General features: G+C 39.1%; 1 protein-coding gene and 1 long non-coding RNA gene across 6 annotated transcripts in view; one reads left to right on the top strand and one right to left on the bottom strand.

Annotated features, from left to right (window-relative positions):
* The first annotated feature begins 2733 nt into the window (after positions 1-2733).
* rab27b (RAB27B, member RAS oncogene family) overlaps positions 2734-11282 on the top strand; it is a 28091-nt gene continuing 19542 nt past the window's right edge. For 2 of the 5 annotated variants that reach the window (XM_088392374.1, XM_088392375.1), the window contains exon 1: positions 4396-4646. Coding sequence is in view for 1 of the 5 variants with exons in the window: in XM_088392373.1 (XP_088248499.1) it covers positions 2815-2880; positions 4537-4646 (176 nt within the window). In the remaining 4 variants the exon portion in view is untranslated. Of the gene's footprint in view, positions 2881-3744; positions 3890-4395; positions 4647-11282 lie in introns of those variants that run through there. The other 3 variants (XM_088392373.1, XM_088392377.1, XM_088392376.1) reach the window with 3 other exon arrangements.
* On the bottom strand, positions 3080-5387 carry LOC148389923 (uncharacterized). The gene is made up of 3 exons (XR_015861791.1): positions 5303-5387; positions 4675-4911; positions 3080-4607 (listed from the first exon to the last, which is right to left on the bottom strand). It is a non-coding gene; the product is annotated as an uncharacterized LOC148389923 (long non-coding RNA).

The following is an 11282-nucleotide window of genomic DNA, read 5'->3' as shown; positions in this document are numbered from 1 at the left end:
ACAGCAAGTCTACACGGGCTCCACTGGGAACGGGATCATCTCCAGACAGTGAGTAGCCAACTTTCACAGAAAAGTTCCATGAAGAGCCACCAGCTAATTACCGCTTTCCTATCTGCAGTTTGGACAACCCACTGGGTTTGTCTTATACGTTTGCCGATGGGGGTGAGTTCAAAAACCATTTCTTTATGTCACCCCAACTGTCATGACCACTAAAACGCACACGGGGTCTCGCCTGCAGAGCCCAGATGCTCGGCACCTGACTGGGAGGAGTTTGCGGGTTTCTGCTACAAATTCTTTGAAGACGTCAAGAACTGGGATGATGCTCAACGGGTCTGCCGTGGTTTTGGTGCCGAACTGATGTCCATTTGCTCCAAAGTGGAGCAGGCGTGGGTTAAAAGTGCCTCAGAGTTTGGTACGTATCCCAACGATTGATTGATTAATTAACAATCTCTGTAGAACGACCGGATGGGTGGAATATCTGAGAACCAGATGAGAGCTTTGTTCTCATCCGTCCTCCGCAGAAACCAGCGATATGTGGACCGGACTGAATGACCTGGTGCTTCCCGGCATGTTTGTGTGGTCGGACCGCCACAAGGTGACCTTCACCCACTGGGCCGCAGGAGAACCCTACCAGCGTGTCGGCCTCGGCAAGCACTGCGTGGCTCAGTTATGGCAGGTGGGTGCTCCGTTGAGCATTTGGAAGAATACCTTTGCGTTCCACTGAAACTGATGGTTTTCTTTCAGACTGGAAAATGGAAGCTAATGTCTTGCGCCCAAGTGAACAGCTTCATGTGCAAGATGCCCAAAGTGCACTTTCCAATGACCTCATCGAAGCCACAGGTGGCACAGTAGAGTCCGCCTGCCAACAGCAGGATGCCCGTGGAGAAAATCTACAACGGTGCGCCCCAAGGAAGTCATCAAAGAAGAAGAGCAACTTTTAATCCCTTTCCTACTCTACTCAGTAACTATAAATAGTATCAAAATTGCAATCTGAACACCTCTGCATACCTTTGTAATTCATACAGTAGCTGCATTTAGCTTCGCTGTTATTAGCCAACTAGATGTCGTGTCCTGATGAAATGTGAACAAGCATGCTATGTTCACTAACACTCGACTCTACTTGGTCTACTTTGTCTTTTCTTTTTTTTGCACGCTTGACAACTTTGACTGCCTTTTCGTAAAGAGTTACTCACTGAAAGAACAATACACATTGTACAGAAGTCTCAGTGCTTTTAAAGAGCCCAATCGTAAGAACGTGACAGGCAAGAATACTCTTGGAGCTGGAATGAAAGTCCAAAGTCGGTTACTGGTATTGTTCTTTGTTTCGTTTTATATTCATGTCGTGTTGTGTTGTCTTGTCGTAATCGCCCTTAGAAAAGGGTGCCCGACTCGACAGCCTTTTGTTTAATTCTGGTTAAAAAAAAAAATTATATTTTATGATTACAAATAATGAATTGTGAATCAACAGTGAGCTATGTTACTGCCAATGATGTCTGCAATTGTAGACTAATTCAGTATTTTCCATCAGCATTTTTGATAACTGATGGCAGTTTTTTACTCGATCGCTGCTGTCAGAAAAATTGTGTTTTTCACTGTTGTTGTTTCTACGGTATGTTACAAAATCTACAATTCATGTATTATTGCATTTTTGATTACTGATTGCAGAAGTGACTTACTCAATCACTGCTGTCAGAAAAATGTTGGTTTTCATTTTCTTAATTTCAAAATAAAAGAAACTGATTACGATTCGGGGTTTTTTTTTCTACATTTTTTGACTGATTCAAACCATGCCAACTAAACTGTTCACTTTACCCCGAACACAAATTCTCGCTAAATTTAAAAACAAAAGGCAAATATTTTAGATGATCTCTCAATGAATTGGGCTGAATTAAATTTGGTTGAATTAAACACTTGTGCACCCCTGTCTGGGACTGTTAACAAATCAGATGAAATAGGTAGAATTTGAAAATAGTCCTACATATTTGAAACACTCTGACATCAGAGGCTGTTTAACAAAACAAATACTCAACAAGCACCTATTCACACAACTTGGAAACATTTGTATTCCCGTGGCCTCTAGGAAAAAGAAAAAACAAGAAAATCATAAAATTGGTTCCTTCTGGCACTGACAAAAACACACACAGTATTGTTTTACAGTAAATTTGAGACATCAAGGGCTGGTTGCAGGGTTGTGAAAAACGGTCACTTGACCAAATGCCGTGGAGGGTTTTGTCATTATACCAGTTCAGAACGGGGCCCAACCGATTATCATTCTGCCGACTAAATTAGCCTTATATACTAGCTCTTTTCAGAATATCCCATATCAGCCCAAATCAGGATGAATATTCTTTTTGTCTACAAGCTAGTGTGCTTACACTGTTTGTCCACTAAGTAGAGCTGTGATTTCATCTAACCCTCAATTCTTTATGTCCAGTTGTGCCCCAAGTGTGGTGAAGGAGTGTTTCCTGGGTACCAAAGGAAGGATGGGTTTCATCTGGTTTCGCTCCCGAGTTCCACCAGGGGCACACCTGTACATGTTAGCCCACATGGTCTTATATGGGCTGGAATTGGGCAAAGGTACCGGGTTCCACATCGTCTCCATCTTGGATTTGTGGGCATTTCGGACTGGGTAAATGTGGTGGGAGTGTCTGAGCGAGGTGGGCATGGGAATTGCCTGGCCTACACACCAGGCACCTTTTTCCAATCAGCAGCTACTTGAGGGCAGTTTCAGCAATGTGCTGGTGCAGAATGTTTGCATCGCTCTTTTCCATGTGCATTGTAGTTTTTGAACTCACTTCTCTCATGTACTAAGTTATGACTTTTGTGTGTTCTGTGCGCTTATGGATTTTGTTTCTTCTTCTTCTTCTTCTTCTTGCCACCGTAAGTACATGTGACTCTTTGAATTGTTTGTCTTGTGGTAACGCCTTACGCTATCTTTTTGTCGATCTGTCTAACCTTCTGCACATCCTCGCGTTTTGTTGTTTTTCACATTTGTTTTTATGCACCCTTGTTTATAAAAGTATTTTACAAATTGGATCAAGTCTTCAATCACATCAAAAGATTAACAAATGAATATGAGTGGTATTGCAACTTGAATTTATTCAATTTTCAAATTAATACTTTACATTAAAATGACCTGAAATACATTTCCGTTGTTCCACCCCCACAAAAAAAAATAAAAAATAAATAAAAAATCCAACTATATGATGAAATTATGCCGGAAAAAAGAATTTGAAAGAGGGCAAATGCTTTTTCATGGCATTATGTGTCTGTGTGTGCCCTGTAATTGATAGGTGATCAGACCAGGTGCAGGAGACCCTTCTTACACTATAAAACAGGAACATGTGTAAAAATATTACACTTTATGTGAATATTAAATGAGTATGCACTACAAGGTGACGTAAACAATGGCATAATTCTTTCTATATTAAAATAGAACAGTGTCAACAGTTTTCATGTCTCCACGGCAACAGGTCAGTCATATTTTAACCATGGCTTGGGATCAGCACACAGAGGAACACAGAGGCACACATTCAAAGGTGAATTCGGTCAAACACGTTTGTCACATGTGCCTGCACACACTTGCGATGTGGCTTAGTAGAGCTCTGCTTGGGCACATCATGCATGATGTGGTATCCATGACAACTGGAATGCAACTGATACAATTAAAGATAACATATTAAATGAGGAGCAATCAGTAGCGAGAACATGAAGAAAATATTGTTTGTTAACATTAAAAGACAATGTATTTGTTTGTTGATGTACAAATGTCATTTGATAAACATATATGAAAATCCTTACAGTACTGTTAGAGCAACACAAGCATGCATACTTCATGTGATCGATTAAAAGTGAGCATTCAGGATAATCAACGCCAGAGCTTGTAAAGGTCTGTCCAATATACACACAAACATGACAATATAAAGATTCATTTTTTTCATTTCAGGCAGTTTTACGTGAACACTCTGTTCTATTTCAGATTTTGACTAATTTTCTTTATGCATTCAGATACATTTCCTACAATTTATACAGTTGTACTTTCTATAAAAACATGTCCCTAAAACATGCTTTACAATCGATACACATACAAAAAGTATTACATGATGACATTATTGTTATCATTATTATTTTTTAATAATAATAATAATAATAATAATAATAACAACACGTACAAAATATAGTAACGATGATGATGATCTTCATAGTTAGTAAATTTGAACTGATTTGATTTCACTTATACATCCATGAACCAAATCTTTTATTCAAGATATTTCTTCTTTCAAAGAGAATAAAATACTACCATGTACCAAGACTTTTTAAAATATATATATTTTTCACGTTACCAAAACACATCTCTATGTGAAACTTTCGAGTTTCCGTGGTGTTCCTGAATGCGTCAACAACGTCAACCCTACACACCAGGAAAACCGAGCTTCCTCCATAATTCTGAGGTCCACTTGTTAGTGCGCTCTCGCTTGACACTTAAAGCGACTTCTGTGCACCTCGGCTGATCAGTGCACGGAATTCCCCCTCCAGAAAGACCGTGGGAGCGATGCGACGTTTTGGAGGAGGGAGAGGAGACGAACTGGCCAGAAAGCAGCAGACACCTGCAAGGAAGATCTGAGTTTGTTTCTCGCACGTCAAAGGTAAGAACATCCGCTAGCAGCGACTCACACGCCCGGTATAGCTGCCTCGTTGACGGGGGGTTGTTTACTGGAGCGTTTCCGCGTTACTTGTGGCTTCGAGCATCAGTGGAAGCCAGGCGGCGGGCTATGAGTCATAACCCGGCCGCCCGGCAGGCGTAGGGGCTGACAGGGGCTCAGCTGTGGAGTCGAACAGCGGCTCTGCAGCATCTCAAAGCCAGTTTTTTTTTTTTTTTTTTTTTTTTGGCACATGCAACAAACCAAGGTGCTTAAAAAAAACAAACAAAAAAAACAATGTTTGTCTTGACATGATGTCAGAGCTCATTGTCTTTGCAGTTCAATTTGTTTTGGGGTAAACGAGATAAAAAAACAAGCTGAAAGTTTAGGCAGCTTGTGTAAAATTTACCTTTGTACAACATCAACAGCATTTAAAGAATGATATAGATTGTGATCATTTGTGGTGTAGTGATTTTTTTTGTTTTAACAAAAAGAAAAGGACACATTCAAAAGCCCTATTACTAACAATCTTTTACGAAGCATTTCAAATATTAAACGTTGAAGTACAGTGGCATACAAACAGTAGTACCTGATTTTAATAGGAAATACAACTTGTCACTATTAAATTTTTATTTCCAATACTGAACTGACTTAACCTTTACCTTCTCAACTGGATGTTGTGCGCTGCAGTGCATTGTGGGGGATAATCGATTTGAAACCACTCGACTTCACATGCGCTCCTTTCTATATAGTCTTGACTGTGACGTTTACATTTTTCACACAACACTGGGAGTGATATCATCTAGAATTTTCCTGCGTTGCGTCATTTCACAATACTCTCTTCAGAAAACTTTGGCAGAACCCTACACCAGGACTTTGACTTGTTGAGAACTGATAAGATCAGTTGTGGTGTGGTGCGATGGTCATCTCGCATACACTTCTCACTATAAGAACAGTAAGCATATACCGTAATTTCCAGATGATAAGCCGCTACGCTACATTTTGCACAAGCTTCGAACCCTGCAGCTTATCGATGGATTTTTCATGATCTGTATGAAATTTACAAAGGATTTGTTTTGGTGAAGAAATGAGGACATTTTATTCAAAACACACGTGGTTTATAGTCCAGTGCATCTTTCATAGGAACAAAACACGACGTTCCCCTAATTTTAGCCAGTGCGGTTTATATTCAGGTGCGGTTAATAGTACGGAAATTACGGTGCTTTTCTGTGTGTGAGGTCACTAAGAAAATAAAGATATTTGGGAAATGTAGTTGCGCTACTGACTATCCTAATTGTCATAAAACATACTTTATGCATTGTCCATACTGTTCCAACTGTTTTCCCCTTTACCCGCTTTCTAGTTAAAGTTAATGAGCGATGAATAAATGTTTTTTTTAACACTTGTTACTTAGTTTTGGGGTCGGGATGAATTAATTGTATTTGTATTCATCACAATGGGAAATGTTACCTCGATTCATGAATGTTTCGGGTTGCAAACCTGTTCATAAAAATAAAGTTCATAACTTGAGGTTCCACTCTAACATGGCAGAGCAGCTAGACCTGCCAAAATGAAATGATAGCCCAAATCATGGATGCTTGCTTGCATTTTCACTCCTAACAAATTGCGCATTCTGTTTACGGCCATGCGTGTGGCGTTTCACTATGGCAAAAGCCGAAATTCCGTTTGACTTAAGCTTAATTTGGGAGTCCATGATTAAACAATGTACTCGTTATTAGTTTATAAAAAAAAAAAGAAAAATCAGTCACTCTTTCCCACAATCATTCATTCATCTTCTATAGTGGGTCTGGAGCGCTAAAGGTTTCGTGGGGGGTTTGCGCCACCTCGCTTGGTCATGCGATACACCGCTTTTCCTGGAGTTTTGAATCATGCCCAATATTTTCAGGATACAATTGAATCAGACAGCCGCAAGCACAACAAACGGCATTGGTCAGGGGTAATTTTTGTTCTTAAAAACTCACCACAAACCTTTCTCACTCTTAATTGGTTTGAATTGTTTCAATGTCACTAGTTTTATTATTTTTTGATTTAGCTTTTTCAGTTTGTAGTGTTTTGAGCTCTTTGGGTGACGTGTGGTTCTGCTTTTGCAGTGTACCAAGTGCTGTTTGAGGCTGACTGTAAGAGCACAGCTGTGTGTTTCCATTGTCACAGATCTCCTGCCTTGCTGATGTGTAGCTGAGACCCATAAACATTAAAAAGTTGCCTCAAGCCATAAAGGATGCGCTACTCTAGCACCACCCAGCAATACAGGAAGCATGGCAATTATTTCTGACTAATTTGATTCTTCCTCAAGTCTTTGCCTCCTGTGTTAAGTTAAGTTAAAGTTAAAGTCCCAATGATCATCGTCTCACACACACATCTGGGTGTGGTGAAATTTGTCCTCTGCATTTAACCCATCCCCATGTGATTTTGATCCATCCCCTGGGGGAGAGGGGAGCAGCGAGCAGCAGCGGTGCCGCGCTCGGGAATCATTTGGTGATCTAACCCCCCAATTCCAACCCTTAATGCTGAGTGCCAAGCAGGGAGGCAAGGGGTCCAATTTTTATAGTCTTTGGTATGACCCGGCCGGGGTTTGAACCCACAACCTTCCAGTCTCAGGGCGGACATTACTACTAGGCCACTGAGCTGGGACACGTGTTGGGACACATCTTTTGATTAGAATATAATACAATTACAACTAAATAGTAATTGACCAATAGAAAGCTTGGCAGAAAGAGCAGGAAATAAATAAATAAATCTTGGGATTTTCAGGGATGTGAAAATACCTAAAGATCAATAGTGGAGCTTGCTTGGAAGCATATTTTCCTCCTCAGAACTGCCACTTTTACCGTCAGTCATAAAGCACGATGCTTACACCTTGTCATAGAGCGTCACTCCTTATCAAGTGGTGCTGTTTTAATGACTAATGCATGTTGTCTGTACAACACTTTTCTGCTTTCTGAGCGTACCGTACTGCAGTATCGAACCGTTTGTCCCCACCTTTGAGTTTTATGTTGAAAGTAACAGGTCTGATTAACGATTGCAACTTCTTTTTGAGGTTATTTTTTTTTTGTACATTAGTTTGCCAGAGCACAGCTGGTCAACTATTTATTAGATGCTAAGATTTATAAGATTTATATGCTCCTTTGATTTCTCTCAGTATCGCTGGAGTATCCTTTTGCAGGTTAATGATGCCGCAATTCTTTAAGTCAGGAGGCGAAAGACTGTGGGGATACACTAAAATGAAGAAAAAAAAAAAATTGATAATTTTCTGTGCTTTAAATTAAACCATAATCTGTTTGTCGTTTCCTGATGATAATAAACAAGAAAATACGCTGTAAATATTTAGCTGAGTGTCTGTTCCACATGGGACAGTACTTGATGCCAAAATTGCCTGATTATTCTTTAAAAATGGACATTTATGCTAATAGTAATACTCACTTTTTTATTGATGGGGGTTCCATAAAGATTACTTTTTTACCATCATACATAACATTAATAATTTTCACTGTGATTCACTTGATTTTTCTCCCTGACGTTGGGCACCAATTACAACCTTTTTTTTTTCTACAATTTTTTTCTTAATTGGGATACTCAAATTAATTGAGGACTCATTTCACCCCCCCAAAAAAATTATGCAAATAACCCCCCATTCCCCCCCCCCAAACACACACACAAATGCCTCTCCTTCACAATAGACAAATGTTGTCGAGTTACACAGTGGACACTAGGCATAGACCAACGGTTATGCTGTTGTACTGCGGAATTCCAGCCAAGGGTAGGACAGACTGTACGCGACAGATTCTGCTACACCAGCTCTTTGGTGGCAAAGCACACCTGCCAGTCATGTTGGAATACTTTATTTAGCTCAGTGGTCCCTGACCACCAGACCCGGCCACCTTGGACCAGGCCGTGGCAGGCCGCACAACAGAGAAAATAAAAAACATACAGTATTTCCAGTCCATTCATTAGTCTTGCAATACAATATAGAGTTCACTCATTGAGAAAGCACTCATGCGATAAAGCTTGATGTGCAGGAGAAAAATGTGTGGGTGTGTTTGTGTTTTAGTGTGTCTGTCAAAAAAACGCATGGAGTAATGTAAAAGAAAAGTGAGTAGCAAAGAGGAGAGGGAAAGCAGGAGAAAACGCTAGTTGCCTGGTGACAGAGACAAAATTACAAAGAAAGAAAGAAAGAAGGAAGGAAAGAAGGAAAGAAAGAAAGAAAGAAAAGGTGAAGAAAGGATACAAAATGAGGAGGAGGTGGAGGCGGAGGAGGAGAAGTAGAGGTGTGGAGTTGTTTTACAAGTGCAGAGAGTTCTTGGTCACGATGCTACTGCCTTTACTCCTACTGCACTTGCATAGGAACTCTCAAAGGAAGAAGACAAATGTGCTATTTGTCTATATTTGCGACTGTCACATCTCAGAAGCAAACCAATTGCAAACTGCAGCCATCTCAATGAGCATATTCACGTAGAGTTGTCAAAGTTAACCGATTCGTCGACAAAAAATCATCAAAAAAGTAAAAACAGACAGATTTATCTTTTGTGTTAAATCAATATAAGATATTTGCAAGCGTCTGCTTTTAATTTTGAAAACAGTGACCACATATCTGTTTTTGTATTCACTAAGTAATGTAAAGAGTTTAATGAACAATAATCAGGGGAAATTTATTTTTGATATAAATCAAACTAGATCAGATTATTCCATTACCTAATCGATGGAATAATCGATTCTTAAAATATTGACGTGACCTATTCCCAATGCTGTGGACAAACATGTCTTTTCAATTAGTTTATTCTTCTTGACCTATTCCAAATGTTGTTGCTGTGGACAAACATGTCTATTCAATTATTCTATTCTTGACTCATAACAACAATATGTTCAAATTGAATGTGAAATAATTTGAATATTTCACACCAATATAATTTGGGTATGATAGTATCAGTTACAGACAAAAACGACGACCCACTTAAATGTTTTGATTTGAATACAAAGAATACAACAACCAAATGAATTGTCTACATTTAAGACATCTCAAAATGTCTAAGACCACAGTGATCATCGAGATTAGTCCAAATATTTTAAATGTGTCATTTTCAAATAGCTGCATTCTCGGCATACACAGTAATTATCTTGAATTAGTTTTCAGTCTGTAGTTTAACCTTTGTTTGCTAAAAACTAATTTCAGAGCACAGAATTCTTACCTCTCGTGGAGGTAGACATTTTGACGGTTGTCTTTTAGCCAGTCGAAGATTATATAAATGGCTAAAAAAGGAAGAAAGAAAAAAAACCACACTAAAAAGTGTTTATTTATTTCAAAGCTGCCCCTGTAAATGCAAAGTGCTGGAAAATGGCCCACTGTCAGTTGCTTTTTACACATCCACACATGCAGCTTAATCATTTACCCTATTGAATTCTACAGAGTTACCGAATGTGCAGCAACTACCTGCAACTAGTACTACTAACTACTATTACCCCAAGAATGTTTATAATCTTCTATTCTTTTTTTTTTAATTGTTCATTTGATTTGTGGGATTATATAATTTGATTCTGATGGTCATGTCAAATGTATACCGTATTTTCCGGACTATAAAGCACACCGGACTATAAGGTGCACCTTCAATAAATGGCCCATTTAAAAATGTTGTCCATATATAAGGTACACCGGACTATAAGTCGCACCATTAATGCAATCACAATATAATAACCTGAAATAGTGAAAACAATATATCAATAATGTTAATATCACACAACACACAAAATAACCACGTAAAGCTTACTTTAATAAGTACAAAACAAACCAGTCAGATAAGTAAACTTTAAAAGTTAAAGATTAAAATAATAAGTTAACAATTTTATGAAAGTTGAATACATTTTTTATTAGATGTACTAAGTTTGTTTTATTGTTGTTATTGTTGTATGAATAAGAAGGGTGATATTGGTGTTTGTGACTGCAGTAAACAGGCCAGATTGCATCATGTCAGATTTTTAATCCAAATCAAATCATTCTCCATTTTATCTTTTTTATTTCAACTTCAGACGCAACAAATGACTTTATAATCACAAAATAATTACCATGGGCAAATGTAAATTAGCTGCCCACTAGCTCAGTGGCTTAGTGGTAGAGTGTCCGCCCTAAGACTGGAAGGTTGTGGGTCATACCAAAGACTATAAAAATAGGACCCATTGCCTCCCTGCTTGGCACTCAGCATTAAGGGTTGGAATTGGGGGGTTAGATCACCAAATGATACCCGAGCACGGCACCGCTGCTGCTCACTGCTCCCCTCTCCCCCAGCGGATGGATCAAAAATCACACAGGGATGGGTTAAATGCAGAGGACAAATTTCACCGCGCCCAGATATATGTGTGATGATCATTGGGGCTTTAACTTAACTTCAATGATCCATAGTCTTTTTGATTCATGATTCATAGTCTTCAGCGGGCCACTTATGATTGACTTTATGACACAATGCTTTGGGCCAGTTTAAATTTAGACGCGGGCCAAATGCGGCCCACGGGCCGGAATTTGCTCCACATATAAGGCGCATCGGACTATAAAGCACACTGTCGGCGTTTGAGAAAATTTGAGGTTTTTAGGTGCACCTTATAGTCTGGAAAATATGGTACTTTTATCAAGCTTAT

Source organism: Syngnathus floridae, chromosome 12 (genome assembly GCF_059516105.1).
Source record: "Syngnathus floridae isolate MCC-2025c chromosome 12, RoL_Sflo_1.0, whole genome shotgun sequence".
Lineage (NCBI taxonomy): Eukaryota > Metazoa > Chordata > Actinopteri > Syngnathiformes > Syngnathidae > Syngnathus > Syngnathus floridae.
This window is presented reverse-complemented; position numbering and strand designations above follow the sequence as displayed.